We start from the raw sequence: 21,641 nt of genomic DNA, 5'->3' as shown, positions 1-21,641 counted from the left end.
AAAAATTCTCACATGATCTAATCACTTTAATTAGAACAATTCACTTTTTTTAATCACCATTAAAAAATGATTATTAAATAATCTAATAATCTCAAAGTTGATTTTTTTTTCAAGCATTCTAGATTTTAAGAAAAAATATTTGGGGTCTTGTTTAATCATGTGTCGAATCAAATACACCCTTAAATAATTAAATTCTTTTATAAAAACCTACATTTTCTTTACACTTTTTTGGTCCTTCATAATCATGACTTACAAAATTAAATTAATAACTTAATTATATTAAAACTCATTTCATAACTATTTAGTTTTTAATTTTTATTTTTTATTGACTTGTTTTCTTATAATTTCTCTACCATAATTTTTATCTTTCTTAACTAAAGATTTAAATTCTTAACCAAAATTTTAAAAATTTAACCAATTTTCAAAAACTACCTCTTTTATTTTATAAAATTGAGTTTGAGATACTTATAAAATGTTGATAACAAAACAAAGGAGGTAGTGTTTATAAGTTTATTTTTTCAAAAATTACAAATCAAATAGGAATTAGATGGACTTAATTACCAATTTGTAGTGAATCAACTTTCAATGGATAAAGAGAGAACTATTATGCAAGGGTGAGTTACCTCTTTAGCTTCAAGAGCCTCTTCAAGGGCAAGTCCCTATGTAAATTCTCTCTCTATTTTTTTTTTAAACAACTATAGCATAAATTTGAATTTATTTTGCCTATGAATTTGAGAGACTTATAAAATATTGATAACAAAACAAATGATCTGATCTGATCATTCATGTACAGACATGTGAACGGAGATATTCTATATCAAGAATTTTGTATAAGACCGGACCATGAAATATTTAGTCTCATTATATAACATCGTTCATAATAGAGACTTATATTTCACCAGGATGACCATAGGTAACATGACCTGAATCCTGAGTGAGTTTTGAACTTCCGTCTATGAGAGCGGTCCTTTGATTTGTATGGGTAAGAGTGGCCAGATTGCCCACTAAACAAGCCTACCATTTTGGGGATTCGTCTGATTGGGAAGCTGGGAATACAGTTACACAAGAAGAAATGCACTCCTTCCCTGAGGTCGGAATAAGTAGATAAGTTGCTCCCTTAAGGGTTGATTCCGAGGCTTGAACAATGTGGCGCCACACCGTCTCTTGGCATGAGAGGGGTTTAGTCATAGTTAGACTATGATCTATTGTTCATTAGAAGAATCAGTGGTACGACTTTATTCCAATATTATGTTTATTTATTAATTAATTCTTGAACCATTTTGTCAATTGTTTTATTTTTTCACAATCTAATTTGTAAATCAGCCCAAGCATGCATATTAGATATGTGTTCATTACTAGTTTCATGATTTTTAAGTCGAGAATAAGGTTTTTCCAATGATTAACTCCTTCATTAGCCAATTGAATTGTATTAGATTTAGTACCAAATAACTTACAACAAAAACCATGAAGTTTATCGAAATCTTTCAAGTAAACTAACCAATTTCTATCATATTTTTCACCACTAAATAATGTTTTAGTATACTAAATGTTAGAAAAATGTCTAGAATTTTGATCTTTTGGAAAAATTAAACGGCTTTCTTTAACGAGACATTTTTCTACTAATAAGTCAATTAGTTTAGAATAAATAATTTTTTATCTTTCTGAATCATATATATTATATTAAGAATGCACCATACATGTCTCATTATCATCACTAATATCATCGTTGTTTTCTCTTTTTCAATTAATTTAGAATCAATATTTTTCCATCTTTCTGAATCATATATATTATATTAAGAATGCACCACACATGTCTCATTATCATTACTAATATCATCATTGTTTTCTCTTTTTCAATTAATTTAGAATCGATATTTTTCTATTTTTCCGAGAATGCGCCATACATGTTTCATTATCATTACTAATATCATCATTGTTTTCTCATTTTCACTTTCCTCCTTGCTCTATAGTTTTTTTTTTTTTTTTACATTCAAGTTTATTTGATTACAAGTTTCATTTTCAACTACATAATAACTTACTACTTTTGTTTCATCTTTTGATTTGTCCATACCTATCATTTCTTCTATTATATCATCATTTTTATTAACTTTACTTCTAATAACAAATTTATCGAGAACACCTTTTTGAGATTGAATAAATTTTTCTGCTCTTCTTTTCTTCTTGAGCTTTTCATATCCATATTCATATTTTCTAGTAGACACATTGATATTCTACGTATGCAAATATAAGCAAATCTTAGATGTCAAAGTATTGAACAATCAATATGGATGCATTGCGTGCGTGCGTGTGCACGTGGGTTCGTGTGTATGCGTGTGCGCGTGCATGCTTAGTGTGTGTGCATGTAAAATAATAGGTATTTCTATAATGGAGATTTTAGACGATCGTCTCACTCACCTATAGTTCAAGCGGGTCCGACCACTTGAATGAAATGAAAGAGGAAGAGAGAGAAGATAGCATTTAAATTTCTCATATTTGTGAAAAATGAAAGGAATACTTCCACCTTCTTTTGGGCTTCTCTTATAGCATTTTTTTTTTTCGAAAAGTTATAATTAAATGCAATAGAATGTCATATTTGTTGTAGTACTAGAAATTGACGGATCTTTTCAAGTCCAATATTGCCAAATTGACGAGGTAATAATTTTATTAAGAAGGGAAATTAAACTTCACACTATACCAAAATAAGGGAACACACCTATGTTTTCACTTAGAAGTGAGTTTGGCATACCTACCTAGTTTAAACACTTTTGAAAAAAAGTTCAACATTTTTTTTTTGGAAAACATTCATTTATATGATTTTAATGTAGAGATCGGTGAGCTCTGTTGTTGCATATAATTTGTTAATGTGATTATAATTACAATTTTGTTTCGTATAATTTGTTAATGTGATTATAATTACAATTTTGTTTACTTGCCCAAAGTAATGCTGCAAATGTCAAAACACCATAAAGAAAATGGGAGAAATTTTAAATTAAACTTGAGGGACAATTTATATATTTAGAAGTGATTTTAAAATGGTTTGAAATCACTTTTTTCACATTTAAAATATATTTTTAATCTTTTAAATCTAATTTAATATTTAATTTTCACTTTTAAATCTAATCATCATTTTATTAAAATTGGTTTTGAATAATTTAAATCATATTTTATAATATTTTAAAAATAACAAAGTGATTTTAGCATCACTTCCAAAAATTCTCACGTGATTTAATCACTTTAATTAGAACAATTCACTTTTTTTAATCATCATTAAAAAATGATTATTAAATAATCTAATAATCTCAAAATTGATTTTTTTCAAGCATTCTAGATTTTGAAAAAAAAATATTTGGGTCTTGTTTAATCATGAGTGACCCTTAAATAATTAATTTTTTTTTAATAAAATCCTACATTTTTTTACACACTTTTTTGGTCCTTCATAATCATGACTTACAAAATTAAATTAATCTAATAAAACTTAAGTATATTAAAACTCATTTTATTTTGAAAACCATCAGTTTTTTTTAATTGTACTTGTTTTCTTATAATTTCTCTAACATAATTTTATGGTTCCTAGTTAAATATTTAAATTCTTAACTGAATTTTTAAAAACGGCCTCTTTTATTTTTACAAAATTGAATTTGAGAGACTTATAAAATGTTGATAAAAAAAAAAAAAGTCATGAAAGGAGGTAGGTGTTTATAAGTTTATTTTTCAAAAAGTAAAAATCAAATAGTAATTAGCTGGGCTTAATTACCAATTTGTAGTGAATCAACTTTCAACGTGACAGAGAGAGAACTATTATGCAAGGGCAAGTTACCTCTTTAGCTTCAAGGGCAAGTCCCTATGTAAATTTCTCTCTCTAATTTTTTTTTTTTTTTTTTGAAAACAAATATAGCATAAATTTGAACTTATTTTGCCTATGAATTGGATTAAGTAGGCTAGTTTTCATCAAAATTTGGACACTTCCTCTTATAGTAAATACAAATTATTCAAGGTAGAAAAAATATTTAAGGACCGAAATTATTGTTGGAATGTTTTGAATATGTTATTTGGCACTTCAAATAACTAAATATGGAGGTCTAGATGAATTCTTATGTAGAATATTTAATTACTTATTGTTTATTTACGATTATGATCTTAGGATTTAGATAGTTTAGATAGGTGCATTGTATACACCCTCTAATTCTAGAGGTGCAATTTATTCTGTATTCTGTAACATCTTCTCTATAAAATTATTCTCCCTTTATCCTGTAAACATAGTTAATACATTGTTAGTGAACCACGTAAATTTATGTGTCGATTATCTATATTTTACGTTTTTGTGTACTCTTTATTTATTGACTTTGCCAAAAAAATAAAAAAAAAAGAAAAGAAAATTATAAGCAAGATAAGAGAATTCACATGCATCTTTACATAGTTGAGCAACTTATATATATTCTTTAAAAAGTGTTCCTTTCATATTGATTAGCCAATAAGTTGGAATTGGAACCATTCTCTTAAGGAAAAGAAGAAAGCCACTAAATTAAGATTAAATTATGAAGAGCTTAATTAAAACACAATTCATGAGTAAAGTAAAGCCTCTTGCTCTTCTTTGATGATTACTTTTGAGGATACCCTTTGTTTTGTTGGAAGCCTCCTTTCCCCTTTATTAGCTGTATGGTGCCTTCTGAATCTGATGCTTTTCTTCTCCTTCCCTCTCCCTCTCTCGCCCGTTCGCTCCTTCATGCCTTCATTCCTTTTTTTTTTTTTTTCGCCCTTTTTCTAAGCCTAAATAGTCTACTCTTTACAATTTTTTTCTCCTACCTTGAATAATTTAGAGAAAATATAAATTAATTTATACCAAAAATCGGTATGACGTTCTTTTAGAAAGATACTAAAGGATCAAGAGATGAGTAGGTGAGTAGGAATATCTCAACTAGGTTGACATGTTGTTACCATCCTATAGATTGATCGATCGATAAATTTTCAACTTTCGACTTAATTAAATTTTATTCTTGAAATGTTTTACTAATCTATTTTTGCTAAATTCGTTTACTAGATTTAGGAAAATAAAATCAAAATTAAGTAATTTGACTTGATTTAAAGGCACATGAACCACGAGTAATGAAGTTAGGATAACTCATAAATTTTAACAGAAATCCAAGTCTTACCGTCACATTTGTACTTGATATATGTTTTATGAATTTATTAAACACAATTACGAATAATTTCTTATGTCTTTAAAACATTCTTCATAAGAAAGTTTATTTTAAGATGCAATTTGTTGGAAATGAAAGTTTGCGGTCATAAATGATACAAGTAAAATCTAAGGATAAAACTTCACCTTTTTACCTTTTTTTTCCACTTCTTTTTTGACAATATCAGATATTCGAACCTCTAATTTCATGGTTGATACATGTTTTATGCTAGCACACTATCCATAACTGATTCTGACAATTAATTATAGTTATTTACTTGAAACTTAATAGTTTTATAGCTTATGAATGGTGCCACCATATATGTTCGATCTCGGACATCAATTATCTTTGTGTATTCTGTAAAATTGTTCCGTCATAATTTGAAATATTTTAAATCTTTTTTATGTGTGATGAAGATGAGATGCATAAAGATAAATGTATTTTAGGTCGATATGCAACTAAATTCGATATGCAACTAAATACTACTCAAAGAAAAGTATATTTGTCACGGCTATAAAGTCCATCCATTTAAGGCACCGTTGAGGATTATTTGGTAAGATGCTTTGAGGAAGTGTAGCCATTTTGTAGTGTAATTAGATGTTAAAGTAAAAGAGTTAACTAAAGTACTTATATATTATAGTTGAAAGAATTTAACTTTTGTTTTGTTTTGTTTTGTTTTTAATTATTTCTTCATTGTCAACTTTGTGCAGTTCATTTCTTTCGACTATAAATAACTCCACACGCCTTGTTTCTCCATATCCCTCGTCCCTTTCAATTCCAATTCCTTAATTTTTTTCATTGTTAATTTTTAGCATCATGGCTGGTCAACTACCACGTCCATGGTTTCGTTTGGGCTCTATGACCCGACCAACAACTGCCACAACCAACGCTCCGATCCCGGACCAACCTCGTCCAGCTGCAGCCCGAGTTCGACCGCCCATAATCCGCCCCGCCGCCTTGACAGAGCCGGCAGAACCCACCACTCCACAGCGACCAAAATCCCCCCATCAATTGCCTCGCGCTGCCTCACTAACCCCTCCGGTGAAAAACGCAGCGTCACCACCGCGTGTTCTTCCATTGCCATCGAAGGGACAGAGTGGTGGGACTGCAACGGCATCTCCGGCGGCGAATCCTACTAGCCCAAAGGAAAGAAGCTCTTCAGTTGTAGGGTCTCCAATGACGAATAATAATAGTAAACAGCCGAGTCCGTTCCCATCTCCGTCAATTCCCAAGTCCATACCGGCAGTTCCGACACCGTACCAGTCTCCGAAGCCGAAAGCCACCGCTTCTCCACCGTCACCACTGATTTTACCGCCGCCGCAGTTGCTGTCTGTTGCTGAGCCTAAACATGAGACTATTCCTCAAGAGGTAGTGTTAATTTTACTAATACTATGTTGTTGTTTTTCCTTTCTTCAAAGGTTTTTTAAATTGATTGATTGCGATAGACATTGTTAATATTCGTTTAAGATTTTATTGATTGAACTTTTCGAAGGTTTATTTAAGGTTTATATTTGTCCACGTACTTGTTTATTCATGTTCTTTTTCCTTGAATTTCTTACCATGTTTGTTTTAGTGGTTGAGGTTATTTAATAAATAACTAAATAAAATTTATTGTAACATGTGGACTTGAATTTGTTGGATTGATTTAGGAGAGTACGAGAAAAGCTAATATTGCCATGTAAAATAATATATAGGAATTTCCGAACTAAAACTAACAAAGAAACAAAAGTTTTTGACATTTTTTGTTCTTAAATTCAACTAATAATTCAGATGTTCATTATTCCTTAAAGAAGTTGAAAACCATAGTAAGACATTTCCTTAGGAGGAAAGTGGAATTAATAAATTTCAAAACCATAAAAAGATTTGATATAAAAAAAAAAAAAAAAAAAAAAAAAAAAAAAAAAAAAAAACGAGAGGTGGCATATCTACGCTACCTCCCAGAATCTTGTGACTTGATTGCTTGAATTTATACCGTTGAGATGCTATAGACAACATCGAGTTCTCTTAAAACTTGTATATGCCTTAAATTGCTTTCTTTTAGCACCAAATATTCCTGATTTTCATCCGAATCATCGTTTTAGCTAGATTTGCTCGAACCCTATAAATTAATAAAATGAACACGTGAAAAAAAATCACAAAAACTAAAAATAACTTGAGATATTTACATGTTTTAATTACTTTTACAGGTAGAAAGGAAGACAGTTGTTTTCCAGAAAGTGATGGACAAGGCTTCACAAGCAGAGCATCATATCACAGATTACCATACTCATACTGCTGGATTTGACCAAAACGGGAAGCAAGAATCGAACAAAAGTGATGAGAATCAAATTAGCAAAGACAAAGGAACAATTATTGGAGGTAATAAAAAAGCTGCATTTGATGATAACACAAGAGTTATAACAATGGCAGGAGAAAACAAAGGAGCTTTCATGGAAATACTCTTCTCATCAGACAAAAATAGCAACAGCCGCCATCAACAGCAACAACAACAACAAAACCAAGACAACAACGTTATTAATAGTCCTAAAGACAGCAAAAGTAAAAAGAAAACAATGAGGACTAAGACACGTAATGTACTGCCTATGAAAGCCTTCTTTAACAGCAATGTTCAAGGGATAAACAATTCTATTCTTATGGACTCCAAATTCACTCACCATGATCCTGGGATTCACCTGGTTTTTTCCTCCATTCCACCATCTGCTGAAGATGAAGATGATCAACGAAACCAATGAACAAATTCTTTGCTTTCCTCTTCATCAATTTGTGTCTCTTATAAGTTAATCATCTGTGTTTTTTCCCCTTCTAATTTTATATATTTGTTGTTGCTTTGAGAGAATAACATATGGGAGTTAAATTGAGAGTTATGATTCAGCCTAGAGACTGAGAGTTGTTAATTGATGTTTAGTTTAATACATATAATAAAATGGGCTGACATTTCTGTTTAACTTTCTTGTATATATATACTTAATTGTTAGGAATAGGAAAGATTTCATACGTTTCTGTTTGGAGTGCAAAGTTATTTTTATCTAAGTTACACAGTTTTTGCGCAGTTTTTTCTAACCTAAATAATTTGCTTTTCTAGTGACTATTTATTTTTTAAAAAAATATTATAAGGTAATTATTCTAAATGAAAAAAATGCTAGAAATATTTTTAAATATAGTAAAATGACATTGTATATCAATATCCATCACTAATAAATATTGACATTTTGCTATATTTGTAAATAAATTTGTTTATTTTTCTATATTTGAAAACAACCTAATAGTTTATTGAATAATTCTACACATCTTTTTTTAAAAAAAGTATGGATTGTTTTTAGTTTTTTTTAGAAATACACATGTATTGTTGGGAGTTTTGGAAAATAGGGTTAGGATTTACTTTTGGATCATGCATTTCAAAAAGAATAATTATTTTCTTAATTTTTGTTTAACCCTTCAATTGCATACATATTTTTCCAAAATTTGAACACTTTCATTGAGATGTCAACTTACATTCTTCACATATATTTTATATTTTGTTACATGTAACAATTGTATTTGAGGTAGATAAAATACTCTTGTTTCATACAAACAACAACATTACAATATACTTTGACATTAGTGGGATGTATGGGTGTATGTGACAACAAAAAAGTAGGTCATCAAGGGCTTAAGAGTTTTTATGGGATCTTATGTCAATTTGTAAGTTACGGTTTATTATGCATGCATGTTGGTGTTGGGAATGCGATTGAAGTTCCATATTTTCTATATATAAAGAGTTGATCATGGAAGAACAACTATATCGCCAATGGTATGGAGCCTTTTGGGCAAAACCGAATGTAAAGCTACGAAATTTTGTGCTAGAAGTTGAAAATATCATACCATTGTAGAGATATCTGGAGGTTCGTTTGTCCCTAACAAGTGATATCAAAGTAGCACCAAGCCATGACTTAGCCATACTGATAGAATCCTTAGGTATCAAACAATAAAGTGGAAAGCCTTTAGAAGACATAGTGATGGTGGTATCCATACATAGGTGGCACTAAGGATGGGTAGTCCACGTAGAGTTGGACATTGAAGGTGGTCTAGAGATGATTGTCAGAGATGACCTTTGATGAAGGTGGTTGTCAGAGCATGTCATTGGAATGAGACAAGTAGTCGTCGGAGGTAGTCACCACGATATAGAAGGTGGTCATCAGAACATGATGTTTGCAATGACTGCCACTAGAGTTGGCCAATGGTAGTGGTTGGTGGCTAGAATTATTGAAATATTGGAGGGAGGAAGAGAAAGATGAAGATTGAATTTTTCGATAAATGTGCAAAGTTCAATAGTCGAACACTATATAAGAAGTTGGTGGAGTTGAATTATCTTATACTAACTTAGCAAGTTGGTGGACGAAACATTGAGTTGAGTTTTTAACTCAACTCAACCCATGTCAATGACTCTCTATTCTATGACTGTCTTTACAAGTTGGTGGAGTTGAGTGTTCTTTTACACCAACTTCACAAATAGCCATCATTAGTATTTTATTTCTATTTTTGTAAGTTTAAATAAAGACATGCTTAGTTAAATGATGTATCACTCATTCCGTATTTGTCTCTCTGTTTGTTTGGTTTTTTTTAACCTCCTAACAAGTGTTTTGTTAGATGTAGTAGGAATAAAGAAATAACCAAAGAAAGAAGATATAGACTAAACAAAAATAGTAATGAAAATGATATTATTAAAAGTAAAGTAAGCCATGACTTTAATTTGGGGTGGTTCATTTTTTTCAACTATTATTGTGTTTCTCGCAATCAAGTTAGAACCTAAAGCCTTGATTCCGCAGCAAGCTGACATGAGTCTTTTCGACTTCAAAGGTTTTATAAGAATGTTTGGCCATTTTTCATTTCACTATTTTCAGTTCACTGTTTTTTAAATTATCATAGGTTTTCTTTTTAATTTTATACTATGGTCTGATCACATTACTTGAAGAAACATTTGAATTCTTATCATTAAAAAAAAATTAAAACCTACTTTTTTAAAATTTTTAATTTTAACTTGATTTTTTAAAACATTAAGGAAAAGTGTATAACAAAACAAAGAAACAATAAGGAAAAGTAGGGCTTATAAGTTTTTTTTTTTTTCAAAGAAATAGATTTATAAACTTATTTTTGGTTTTAAAATTTGGTTAAGAATTCAACTCTTTTACACAAGAAAGATGAAAATCATGGTAAAAAATTGAGAAGAAATAGACTTAACTTCCAAATACCAAAAATAAAAAATCAAATAGTTATCAAACAGAATCTTAATGATTATCCTAACCGACCATAGTTTTCCAAGAAATTGGAAAAAAAAAAAGTTTTGAGACTTAAGTTTGGTACACCACTGCTGTTATGAATAATCAATTGAAATAATATTAAAACATTGTCAAAATGTGATTATTCCACATTCCCTAAAACATAGAAATTACAATGAGCATGTATGAAAGTTGTCACAAAACAAACATATAATGATAGTGAGAATATATCTTTAGTTGGGACCATTGAAACCTTTAATAAATGTGTACAAAAAGCCAATATATATAAGTAGGCCTTCATATATGTCTTATACATTATATCTTAAAGGTGACTAAAGTAGTTAATTAATATAAAAAATTATATAGTTGCATATGGTTATTCATCCAAAATAGGTTACAATTGTGGCTACCTAAAATATTCTTGAAAACACAATGGGGCTTGTGAATTTACAATTTCTTCATTAGTTTAATATTGGTTTTTATTCTTGAATTTCCCTTTTGTAATGGATTAGTGGCTAAATTTAGCACAAGTTATGGATGGACTCGACCAATTATATATAATCAAGAAGAGATAAAAGAGTTCGAATCTCTCACTTTATTTATATATTGGTTCAATAAAAAAAATTAAAAGAGACCCTTCAAGCATGAACACTCATTCAAATATAGAGGTTAAAATATTAATTTTTAGAATCAACCTCCCATTCTATTTTAAATAAATTAATAGGACACTAAGAAACTTTCTTTCAATGGCTTCTAATAGAATAACCTATGTTCTACTAGACCTCCAACCAATGGTCTAATCTAAATTTTACTCTTTCAAATCAAATAATTCAAATCAAGTTATCAATTAATATTTACTCAAACCATCAAATGCATTAAAAACAAGATGGCAAAACACAAGTAGCATCATGAACTCATACCTAATTTTAGAAGTAAATAAGACTCAGGTGTGTGATTTAGAAACTTCTCGAATGCAACCATTTTAACTAGAAGTTAATGTTGTTAATTAAGTAGTATGAAACGCTTCTCATGTCATGTTATTTAATTAGTTAATTTTGGAATAATTTGTACTAAGGCATTTTAAAGGGTTCCCTACTTTCTTGGTTAGGGCCATTGAGTTTTAACCAAGAATTTTAATTCAATGATAAACGTTACATATTGGCCCAATATTCTTCAAGGTAGAGATTCGTAAGATCAAATACTGTTCCATCAGTAAATTTATTTTGATTAGACCTCAACAAGCTTGCATCACTTTGTAGAAGTCTCATATATATATATATATACATTTGATCTTCCCGAAGACTTCTTTCTCTTTTCTTTTTAGTAATAAGAAAAGAGAAACCGAAGTCATGGGTGTTCCTCAAGTCAAATGTCAATGGTGCTAGTCATTCCTCGCATAATTAGTTAAGTAATGTGTGACTATATTGCAACTTCTAGAAAATATATATATAGGAATTTTGATTGGTGTTAATGAAATTTGAAGTTATCATCAACAAAAACTTTTCTTCCCATTCTCTTGCATATATATTTCGTTCCAATTTCATCCTTCAATCTCCCTCCTTCACTTGTTTCACCTAGATTTTGAATTTTAATATTCTCTAATAATGTGATCTTTTTAAGCATTTCGTTCTCTTCATAGGCCAAAAAACAAACCAGCAATGAAATTCTTATGGTTTTTCCTCTAAAAAATTAGCTTACTTAGTGACATCTATTGTAAATTATATTATAATTGACTTTTGTTTTATAATAATTTTTCTATAATATATTTTATTCTAAAATCACTTACAAACAAGTATCAATCAAAAGGGATAACTGAGATAAATAATACTGTTTAAAAAATAAATTGGAAGAAACAAGTTGGTTGGAAAAACATAGAAAAAGCTAAAAAATTCTGTTAAACAGACAGAAACTTCCGTTTTCACCCCATTTTTTAGTTTGTTCCACTGTTAGTTACTTTTGATATTTTTTTTTACCTGTTATTTTTAAACTACATTTTTTTTTTGTTGTATTGACCATTGAGATTGCGCAAGATTATTTTTTAGGGAAAAAAATATGTTTTTATCTCTAAATTTTTGGGTTTAATTTCTATTTATTTTTATATTTTAAAATATTATATTTGCAGTTCTAATTTAGTCTCTAGGTTTCAAGACTTAAACGTTCAAGATTTATATGTTTAATCTTCGTTTTTCACTAAATAAGCAAATTCAATCTTTGGCATTAATTAGCATTAATATTAATTAATGAATTTAAAATAATTTTAGTCATTGGCTCAACCTGAGTGTAAATTTGAATTAAAAACTAAAAGAATAAATAGATTCAAAAAATGAATATGTTAAAAGGAAGTCTCAATTTTACAAAAACATTGGTGAAAATATTGATGAGCATTTGCTCATGTCCTTGGAATATTTATGAAGAAAATTCTTTAAAACAAAAAATTCAAAGAAAGTAATAAATAAGTGTTTTATGCTTTTTTTTAACAAGTTAAAATGACTATTATTAATATTGTATTCATATTAGTAATACTTGTTTTTTCATTAAAATATCATTTTCGTCTCAATTCTGGGAAGTTTATTCAATTTTACTCTCTACTCTTTCAAAAAATTTATAACTAAAAGAATAAAAATTTATAATAAAATTCTAATATATAATAAAAAATTAGAAAATTTACCATAATTTACAATGTAGACTAAATTTAAGATATTTTTGAACGTGCATGAACTAAAATTAGACAATGATTGAAATTATTTTAAATTAATATGACATTAATGTCAAAGTTTGAAAGTGAATATTTAATGAAAAATAGAGATTAAACGTCCAAACCTTGAAGCCTAAATTAAATTTAAACGTGTAAGTTTTGGAACATAGAAACTAAATTAATAACATTTTGAAACTTAGGACGAAATATAAATTAGGCTCGAAATTTAGAGACTAAAAATATTTTTCCATGAAAATTAATCTTGGGCAATCTCACTACCATCAAGAAATAGTTTAAAAGGAAAAGTAAGTTTAAAAAAAAAAAAAAAGTTTGTATAAGACCAGACCAAGAAATAAGTAACACTTATTTATAACATTGTTTACTATTTAAAATTGACTATTTCAAAGCGATGACCTAGGTAACTTGACCTTAATCCTGAGCTAACTGTGAACTCCTATTTATTCGGGATTATCCTTAGATTTGCATGGGTGAGGATTAGCCTAACAACGTTGGCTCAATAAGCTCCCCATTTTAGTAGTATGACCGGGTACATAGCTGTTTTGAATAAAAATCAACTCAGGTTAGTTGAATATTGATTGATGTAATTTTAGAATTTGAAGAGGAAAGAGTTTTCTCATACACTTAACCAAAAGCCAGAAAACTATCTCCAAATTCCCTTGATTTCAACCTCATTTTGGATTCCACCATCAAATCTAAGGGCCAAAAGAATAATAGGGAAGATCTTATGGTAGTCTACATCAAGTTCTCGATCAATTTCAAATTGAGGAGTTGCTGATTTGAAGAGTTCATCAATGGTATATTTCAGAAACCCTATTTCTTTGATTGAACATGCTTATTTGGTGGCTAAAATTAATGGAATTAGAGTGCTTAAGATCCTAATTGCTTCCACTTATTGATTGTCAACACTAATAATAAACACTTTATTTTCTTGAGGGTCATAGAACATACCACATCTCGTCTCCTTAGGGTAACCAAAAAATTGGCATAACCTTGGACAACGTTCCAACTTCTTAGGATTTTTCAGTAACACATGTGCAGGACAAGCCTTGATTCTGAATTAAAGTAAACTCAGTTTGCGTTCTCTCCATAACTCGAAAGGTATTTTAGAAACACTCTTCGAGGGAACATTATTCAAGATGTGAACTGCAGTCTCTATTGCATACCCCCAAAACGAGTTAGGTAATTGAGCATAGCTAATCATAGAAAGAACCATATCTAATAAGGTCCTATTTCTCCTTTCTGATACACCATTCTGCTGAGGTGTACCAGGTGCTGAAAGTTGGGATTGAATTCTAAGTTCTATCAAATAGTCCTAAAATTCTAAATCCATGTACTCTCCACCCCGATCAGATCAAAGTGTTTTAATTGTTTTAATTGTTTTACCTAATAGGTTTTCTACTTCAGCCTTATACTCTTTGAACTTTTCAAAATGTTCAGACTTATGCTTCGTTATGTATAAGTAACCATACCTTGAATAATCATCTATAAAAGAGATAAAGTATTTGTACCCTCCTCTAGTCTTTACATTCATTGGACCACAAAGATTCGAATGTATAAGTTCTAAGGGCTCTTTGGCTCTATAACCTTTTCCACTAAAAGACCTTTTAGTCATTTTTTCTTCGAGACAGGATTCTCATTGAGGTAATGAATCATCTTCTAACTTACTTAGAAGTCCATTCTTTACCAATCTCCCAATCCTATTGAGATTTATGTGGCCTAATCTCAAATGCCAAAAGTACGTATCATTGTTACTTGGAGAAATTCTTCGCCTTTTAGTTTGAGTATTAGCAGTTTTAAACATCTCACGGTTTAAAAAAGTTTTTGATTCAGTTGGTCTTAACACATATAAGTTCTCTTCTAGTTTAGCTGAACAAATAGTCACACCATTTTTCATAATGAACGCTTCATTTGAATTAAATGAAATAGAGTATGATTGTTCAATTAAACAAAAAATAGAAACAAGGTTCCTCCTCATCTTGGGAACAATGTACAAGTTTTCTAAAAACAAAAGTCTATTTCCAAAACACAGCTTAGCAGCTCCCACTACACAAGCTAAAATGGCATCTCCCGTTCTAACCATGAGCATCATTTCACGCTCTTCTAGCTACTGGAAGAAACTAATTCCCTATAGAGAAGAACAAAGGTGATTAGTGGCTCATGAATCAAGTATCAAGGCATCACAGTCATTTTCCACTAAACAAGTTTCCAGGACTAGTAAATCATATTTACCTTCCTTCTCTTTCCTTTTCTCAGCAAGGTACTTAGGGCAATTGCGTTTCCAGTGACCTTCCACATTACAGTGGATGTATTTGCCCTGTCAACCTTAGCTTTGCCTTTGTCTTTACAAATAGTGGGAGCCTTCCCCTTTCCTCCTTTCTTTTTCTAAATCTTCTTAGAACCAGAGCTTGAAGGAACAGACTTAGTTCTAGAAGATGAACCCTGATGGAACTTTTTTGGAATGGGCAATATTTGACTCTCCTTCTACTAGTCCCTTATCTTTTATGAGGAACTTAAAACTTTGTAACTCATTCAGAAGGGTAGTTAGATTGTACTATATTTTATTCATTACCTCATTGCTACGGAATTGAAGAAAACTCTTTGAAAGAGATTTCAAAATAAAGGACACCTGACTCTGCTCGTCTATGACCGCACCGTTCATTTCGTCAACATTGAAATGGACCATCAGATCGAGAACATGTTCTCTCACTGATTGGCTCTCTTTTATGTGCACATTATAAATGTACTTAAGGGCCTCGTGCCGGATTTGAGTGGACAGTTGTCCAAACATCTCCTGAAGAGACTCCATGATCTGACGTGTAGTCATCATGGCCTCATACTTCTTGGTAATAATGTCAGACAGACTTTCCAACATATAGACTTAGGCCTTGTCATTCGCCTTTGTCCAATGGTTATAAGCATCCTTCAATGCTTGAGATGCATTTTGAGTAGGAACTGGAGGACATTCCTCCGTCAAGACAAATTGCAGATCATCAATAGCCATAATCATATTCATGTTATATTTCTAAGTCGCATAGTTTTCACTGGTTAATTTCTCATTTTTAAGCAAAGATATGATTGTGGAAGACATGCTGAAACATATAGCAATCAATTGACCTTATTAGTTATCTTTGTCATAATCTATTACTTAATTATCCAATCAATTTAGTAAAAATACATGTAATCATAGAACCATAACTAAACTATTGATTTCAGTTTTTGCAACCATACTTCAAAGATTTAGAGCAACAGGCCATCGAAAGATGATGAGCTACTGTCACACCCCGCCCCATATCACCCTCTTAGCCTGGGAAAGGGCGTGACTGTAGCAGTTATCAACCCTTTGGTTGACACTTACTGCCTAATAACTCTCGTGGAAATAATTCTGATACCAATGAACAAAATTCAACTTACAACTCATTAAGTAGACCCATTTTATTACAACAACGTGTCATTTATACAACTTCAAGACTTAATTACAAATTAGAACAACAACTGTAAAATCCTCCGGAAATGTTACTGTGGCACGTGGCAGACCTTGACCTTAGCAGCACCCTAGAACTCTTCACCTTTCGGTACCTTGGGGGGAGGGGGGTAAAATATAAAACATGGAAAACATGAGCTATAAAGCCCAATGAGTGGTGCCTTTAGATAAACAAATAACTTTGTCGACAGAAATATACTTTTGGGAAAGCAATACATAGTCAACAAGAACATTACCACAAGTTCATTATTATTTTCCAGCCAAACCGCTGGACAATCTCCAGCTCGCCCGCTGGTTAAAACAATCAACTCCAGCTTGACCGCTGGTTATCACATAATGAAAACATCCCTAATACTTTTACACATATACTAAGACAACAACAATTCCTGTGGAAACTTTCCCTGTACCTTATTATCCCGCCAATGTGCACATCGACTATTTTTCCGCTAGCTATGCTTAGGTAACTTGACTATATTTCCCGTCGGTCGTCACCGACTATCATTTTTCGTCGACTGAAGTCGACTATATTTTCCCATCAAGTACCCTTTTCAAGCATGCTAACTATGTATCCTGGGTACAATTTCAGTTTCCAAAACAAACATACAAGCAATATCTCAACAAGCATAGTAATCAAATAAACATATATCCCTGATCATGCCAGTTTACCATTATCCCCTATATATTTTTACCTATATATAGAAATTATATCAACAGTACAACACACAATAACCACTCACCTTGATTGGTTAGGAACTTTCCTTTCTGAAGTTCCTAAGGTTTCCTTGGTTTCTCTTTTTGAACCCTAAATTCCAGATTCAAATATAAGCTTAGATTACTCATAGTTCCAGACCTTATTTTAAGATACTTCCTTCTGCAAACATGTTCTAAAATGTCTCAGAAAGCTTACCATAAAATCTTAGCTCAGAAATCCTCGTGGTTTAGCCGAAATATTTAAAATATCAATACTGGCCCAGCTTACCCGATAGTCTGACCCTTCTGTCTTTTTCTCAGCTTCCAGCCCGATTCCTTGGAGCTTATTCTCCGAAAGCCCTACCATCAAAACTAGACTTTTAGCTTTTAGATGGCTTTGGAATCACATCAAAATCACGAGTAAATTGGGAGAATTCCTCATTCCATATTGATGATACTTCCTGTCTTTTCTGCCCGACAGCATCTCCCCTCTTGGAACTTCTTGACCAAGCATGGTCTTACTACCAATGCATGGTCTTCTCCCAATTAGTCTTCACACACTACTTCCTTATGTCTTTTTAAGAAAATTTGAGTTTTCATCTGAAATACTTGGCTCTATTTATAGGCGTCCAAGATTGCTCCATGGACGATACCTCCTACTTGGCCGCATGACCAAGTGTCTCTTCCTTACACCATCAACGCAATCTTGCATCAGCATAACCCAAAGTGTCATCTTCACCTTTCACCAACGTATAAGCTTCCAATTTGATGCAACCACCTCAAATTCTTAAGGCTTAAGGCTTCCTCCCAAGAAGACACATGGTTTGATGACATGCTGAAACATATAGCAATCAATCGACGCATAGGCAGGGCGTCTGGCCAAGGCTGCTCGACGCATGGCTGGGCATTTGGCCGAGGTTGCTCGATGCATGTCTGGGCATTTGGCCGAGGTTGCTCGACGCATACCACCCTCCAGCCCTCGTGCCATCCCAATGCCTCACTTCGATTTTCCTTCCTTCACCAACGCATCCAATGCATCCAACGCATCCAACGAATCCAACGCATCCATCATCCAACGCATCCAACGTATCCAATGCATCCATCATCCAACACATCCAACGCATCCATCATCCAACGCATCCAACGTATCCAACACATCTATCATCCAACGCATCCAACGCATCCAACACATCTAACTAGCCTAATGCATTGGTCTAACCTCCAAGGCATGTGTCATTCCCACTTCAACTTCTCCCTTGGCCCAAATAATCTCTCCAAGATCTTATGGCCAACGCATGGCAATGCCTAGTCCAACACTTAGTCAATTTTTCATCAATTTAAGCTTAACTCAAAACTACTTAAGGAAAATCTATTCAACACCTAGAAATTTTCCTTCGCTTCAACATAGGATTTAACTTTTACTTAGTTAATTTCCTTAATCACCTGCTTAAGTAAGGAATAATGGAAATCCGGGTTTCACAGCTAATCACTCGTACTTGAATAACTTTTATTCTTATAGTTCTTAGCTACCAGTGTTTTGGTCAAGGATTCATTAACTAACTTAAGTCATCCTATAAGTGTGATCCTCCCATTTTCGGATCCCAGAGGTACGCCTCAACAAGCTACCAAAGAGAAAGACAACTGTTGAAGATTAACCTAAGAAACCCTATCCATTTATGGAGTTTACATTGTTCTGATCCCTATGATGAGGCCCTCCGAAGGGATGGTGGCTATAAGACGACACACAAGCGGACCATAGGAATCTCACGATGCAACCTAATGGTGGAGACTGTAGGATATATTGACACGCGTCTCTCTCTCACTTATTATGAACAGTTTCCCCATTTAGCTTGTTATTGACCCATGCAAACACTTTTCGAAGGGAGGTCGTGCCTAGGGCAACACCAAAGTTGAGCATGGATCTTATGGTGTGAACTCTTGGGGACGTGAGAGCTGAAATTTTGATATATCATATATATCAACTTCCTCCAACTAAATTATTCTAATAATTTAGTAGGATTTTATTATACTTAGTTAAAACCTGACTAATGAATTTATCTAAGTCCTCTACATTTGCTAAATATAACATTTATATTAAATAATTTAACAATACTTGATTTCATTTATTAAACTCTTTTAATAAAATCAATAATTTATTGCATGATTATAAAATATTTGCTTAATTCACCTTCCAAGTCGATTCCTAGGTGGAGATGTTTCATTTTCGTCAACTTAAATATCCCCTCCTAGACCAAACCTTCCTTAGACAAAGGTCCCTTATGAGTAATTATTTTATAAATTTAATCTTTTATTGAAATTCATTTTAATCCTATTAAAACAAATTATAAAAAATAATATATTCCTAATCCCATTAGAAATTACATAGATCAATTTAAAACCATTTAAAATTAATTTGGACCTATATTTGCATGCAATCTAGATTATAGATTTTAATCTATCTCATTAATACTATAACTCTTTATAAATTAATGAATTCTATAAAAGCTTCAAGCATTCACATGCATCATTCTACTAGAACAATTTTAATATATAGTTTGATGCATGGACATGCTTAGGCTAATCACACATCACTAACATAACACTTATATTATGATGCATGAGCATGTTAATTCAATCATGCATCTATCAAATATAACCCTTTGTATTTAATTATCATACATGTACATGTTTATCCTAAGGTGGGTATTTTTGAATCTATATGACGTATAATATGTAATATGAATTCAAAAGAAAATTTAAAACATACATTCAATGAATAATTAAATCAAACAGAAAAAATTGAATCGATTTTGGCACCCTAATGCAAAATTAATTTATTAAATTGATATCACTATTATATTAATTTAACTAATTAATATAAAAAATTAAAATTATACGATTAGGTAAAAAATCACTGTAGTTGCAACATCTTCGCGTGTGTCGTCAACGCTCCGTTGAAACTCGGGGCATTGCAATGCCGAGGGCAGCGTTGCAACACTACGACTGCTACTCAACGCCTTTGCCTTTCAATGTTGTTGTACCGTCGCGATGTTAATCGGCAGAAGACTCTTGTTCTACACGATTTTTGCTCTGAACTCGCCCTAAACACTTTCGTTTCTTCTCGATCTCTTCAGCAACCATTGCTCTATCGATCGACATGGACTTACAGACTTGAAGTAAGAATTAAATTGCCCAAAAATACAACGAAGACTTACAATCTAATCAAATTAAAAAGAAATTTAGGGTCAAAATCGAAAACATCTAATTCTGAAAACTAACATTCAAACATTCATAATGCAGAATACTAAACTCACCTCTAAACAATTTTGTTTCAAAAAATACAAAGAACGAAGATGCAAGGAATTTTCTCTAATACCAATTGAAGGGGGGATCAAATCCCGCAGCAGAAGTGGTTTGATAAAACGCCTTGCATCCTACAAAATTATTATACAAAACAAAATATATAAACAGGTAAATTAACATTCATTAGGGAAAAGATTATAACGATTCTTACCTTTGTAGATTCCAAAAGCCATGAACAATCCTCTCCAAGTTCCAATGAACAGATCTTCAACGATCTTGATCACGGATAATTTTTTGAACAATCTCGAACACTACCACGAAAGTAACCTCGTTAGTCTCTGGGATTCCAATAGAAGGATAGGTGGTATCCAACTATTGGGAGAGGGAGAGGAGAAAAGAGTTTTGGAGAGTATAGAGGATTTTCTTTATGACTTAGAGAAAATTCTGCACAATAACACTATGGTGCCATGTATTGTGTTTTGTGTGTTCTCCAAGGGCCATAGAGAGGTCTTTATATAGAGAAAGGTCAAGCCCTTTTCCAAACATTTTCCTTTTTCATAATTAATTAAATAACATTTATTTAATTAATTAGCCCATTTAATTAAATAAAACTTATTTAATTAACTACCCCTATTAAATAACACTTTTTAAATTTTAATTTCCACAATAATTAAATAATTTTTGATACATTAAACCCAATTTAATGTATATATTTAATTATCATATACATCCTATGTATATGTACAAACCCTCTCTATTAATTAATTTTTTGTGAATCTAATTCACTTGAGTTAATTAATTTGAATCTTATTCAAACATTACTTTCCAATTTAATTATAGATCATATCCATAATTAATTATATATAAATCACATTAATACATAGTTTCCTCAAATTAATTTGAACAATTCAAATTATCCTTCTTAAAAATCCTGTAGTGAACTAATGAGGGGACCTGGTGGACCTGTAGAACAAAAGCTTTAACGATATGAGATTAATTGGCTAAACTCATTAACCAAA

At 31.5% G+C, this 21,641-nt stretch overlaps 1 protein-coding gene across 1 annotated transcript; it reads left to right on the top strand.

The window, feature by feature from the left end:
- Positions 1-5,785: 5,785 nt before the first annotated feature.
- Positions 5,786-8,122, top strand: LOC120092703 (putative proline-rich receptor-like protein kinase PERK11). Its single transcript, XM_039050855.1, has 2 exons — positions 5,786-6,545; positions 7,364-8,122. The coding sequence occupies exons 1-2, from the start codon at positions 5,994-5,996 to the stop codon at positions 7,907-7,909; spliced, it is 1,098 nt and encodes a 365-aa protein (XP_038906783.1). The 5' UTR covers positions 5,786-5,993; the 3' UTR covers positions 7,910-8,122.
- Positions 8,123-21,641: the final 13,519 nt, after the last annotated feature.

Source organism: Benincasa hispida, chromosome 12 (genome assembly GCF_009727055.1).
Source record: "Benincasa hispida cultivar B227 chromosome 12, ASM972705v1, whole genome shotgun sequence".
NCBI classification, from domain to species: domain Eukaryota; kingdom Viridiplantae; phylum Streptophyta; class Magnoliopsida; order Cucurbitales; family Cucurbitaceae; genus Benincasa; species Benincasa hispida.
Note: the sequence above shows the minus strand (reverse complement) of the source record. Positions and strands in the feature narration are given on the sequence as shown.

Coding starts and splice junctions, on each gene's coding strand:
- LOC120092703 (XM_039050855.1), top strand. CDS start 5,994: ATGGCTGGTCAACTACCACGTCCATGGTTTCGTTTGGGCTCTATGACC. Junction 6,546..7,363: donor ATGAGACTATTCCTCAAGAG/GTAGTGTTAATT, acceptor TTACTTTTACAG/GTAGAAAGGAAGACAGTTGT.